General features: G+C 55.3%; 1 protein-coding gene across 1 annotated transcript; it reads left to right on the top strand.

Moving 5' to 3' along the window:
• Positions 1-67: 67 nt before the first annotated feature.
• Positions 68-1873, top strand: LOC119346994 (protein NRT1/ PTR FAMILY 5.13-like). The gene has a single exon (XM_037616039.1). The coding sequence runs from the start codon at positions 349-351 to the stop codon at positions 1513-1515; it is 1167 nt and encodes a 388-aa protein (XP_037471936.1). The 5' UTR covers positions 68-348; the 3' UTR covers positions 1516-1873.
• The last annotated feature ends 185 nt before the right edge of the window (positions 1874-2058 follow it).

Here is a 2058-nt window from a genome sequence, read left to right as displayed (position 1 = left end):
TTTTTTTTTCACCATGTTCCACGAGATCATAATTTTATATCTGAATTCTTCATGTGGATTGAGTTAAATTAGTCTAGGATTTTTGTTTATTTTGTCCCACAACATTAAGAAGTTCAAATATGGTTTTAAATATGTTTGCCTAGAAAATTAATAATTTCTTATAGTTTCGGTTTTTCCTTTACATTGAACATTAAACGTTAAGCAGACACTAACCAAGCTTTAAAATATGTGTGTATGCGTGCAGGGATATGGCATGATGACTCTAGTGACCACGCTCCGGGCGCAGCGCTCATCGCCGAGGCATAGAAGAGGGCCACCTGCAGCGACGAAGGGCGGGAAGAAGAATGGATGTCGCCCTCGCTCTACCTCATTCCTCTCGCACAGGGAGCCGACAAGCCATGCGGCCTCGCCTTCGCCGCTGACCAGTTCGATGCCGACCACCCCAAGGAGCGCGCCTCCCGCAGCTCCCTCTTCAACTGGTGGTACTTCTCCATGGCCATCGGCATCTCCGTCGCTGTCGCTGTCGTCAGCTACATCCAGGAGAACGTCGGCTGGGGGATCGGCTTCGGCTTGCTTTGTGTCATCATGTTATGCGCCTTCGCCATCTTCCTCTCCGGCACCCCCACCTACCGCCTATATGCGCCCATCCCAGGCGCCGAGAGCACCTTTGCTCGCCTCGGTCGCAGCCTTGTGGCGCTCATGAGGAACTCGAGCTTATTCCGTACAAAAGGATGCCAAGACGAGGACGTCGCAGCCAAGTCGGAGGAGGCGCGCGGCGTGCTGCGGCTGTTGCCGATCTGGGCGGCGTGCCTCGCATACGGTGTGGCGTACGCGCAGATAATGACACTCTTCAACAAGCAGGGCCGCACCCTGGACAGACGCATCTTCGGCGGCCTGGAGCTGCCCCCGGCGGCCCTTCAGACGCTAGGGCCAGCAAGCATCCTGTTGTTCGTCCCCATCTACCACCGCCTGCTGGTGCCGGAGCTGGGGCGCGCGACGGGCAAGCCATCGGGGCTGACTCTTCTGCAATGCGTGGGCGTGGGCATGGTGGTGTCGATGGGCGCGGTGATCGTGGCAGCACTGGTGGAGGCTCGACGGCTGGAGACGGCGCAGGAGCACGGGCTGGTGGACGACGCTGGCGCGACGGTGCCGATGAGCTGGGCGTGGCTGGTTCCGCAGTACGCGATGATGGGCGTGGCGGACGTGCTGACGGTGGTGGGCCTGCAGGAGTTCTTCTACGACCAGATGCCACGCGAGCTGCGCAGCCTCGGCCTAGCGCTCTACTTCAGCATCATGGGCATCGGCGGGTTCATCAGCAGCGCCCTCATCTCCTTCATCGACCGTGTCACCAGAAGCGGCGGCGGCGACGGCTGGTTCGCCGACAACCTCAACGGCGCCCACCTCGACTACTTCTACTGGCTGCTCGCCGGGCTCTCCGCCGCTGAGCTCGTGCTCTTCGTGTGGCTCGCCAGCTCCTACACCTACAACAGCAACCACAAGAGGCTTCAGCACTGAGTGGTCACGGGGACCATTCGAGGTTGTGTACAAAAATGGTCCACATTGTTCAGTAGTAGGTAGGAAACAAGAAATCTCTAGTAGTATTAAGCGGATGGCATTTGTAATTGCAAATGTTAAAATGAAGGGCGAGCCGATTGGAAATTGACGTACTCTGGCTAGCTTGAGTGTTCAATCATCTCATCTGATCTAAGGTGTTGCAACTCGCAATCATAGACGCGAACAGGCCTGTAGCCTACTGGTTGCAGCGACCTTAGTAGCACCCCAGGTTATGGGTTCAACTCCCGGTGGGAGTGGATTTAAATTGGATTAGGCAAAAATCCATCTGACGGTACTATAATTCTTCAGATTTACTATTTTATAGTTGACTGTTTTTCAATTCGCCTACACTCAAATCTCTCTCCGTCCGCTCTTGCGCAGAGATTCGCGTTGTGAGGTTTGGTTTTCGGGCTGGTTTTTGCTGTCGGGCGCGGTTTTTCTGTCTCAGCTCGTTACCGTAACGCCCGCCCGACCCCTATTTGGTTTTGTCCTTTCTGAATTTTC

Source organism: Triticum dicoccoides, unplaced genomic scaffold (genome assembly GCF_002162155.2).
Source record: "Triticum dicoccoides isolate Atlit2015 ecotype Zavitan unplaced genomic scaffold, WEW_v2.0 scaffold56796, whole genome shotgun sequence".
Lineage (NCBI taxonomy): Eukaryota > Viridiplantae > Streptophyta > Magnoliopsida > Poales > Poaceae > Triticum > Triticum dicoccoides.
This window is presented reverse-complemented; position numbering and strand designations above follow the sequence as displayed.

Coding starts and splice junctions, on each gene's coding strand:
- LOC119346994 (XM_037616039.1), top strand. CDS start 349: ATGTCGCCCTCGCTCTACCTCATTCCTCTCGCACAGGGAGCCGACAAG.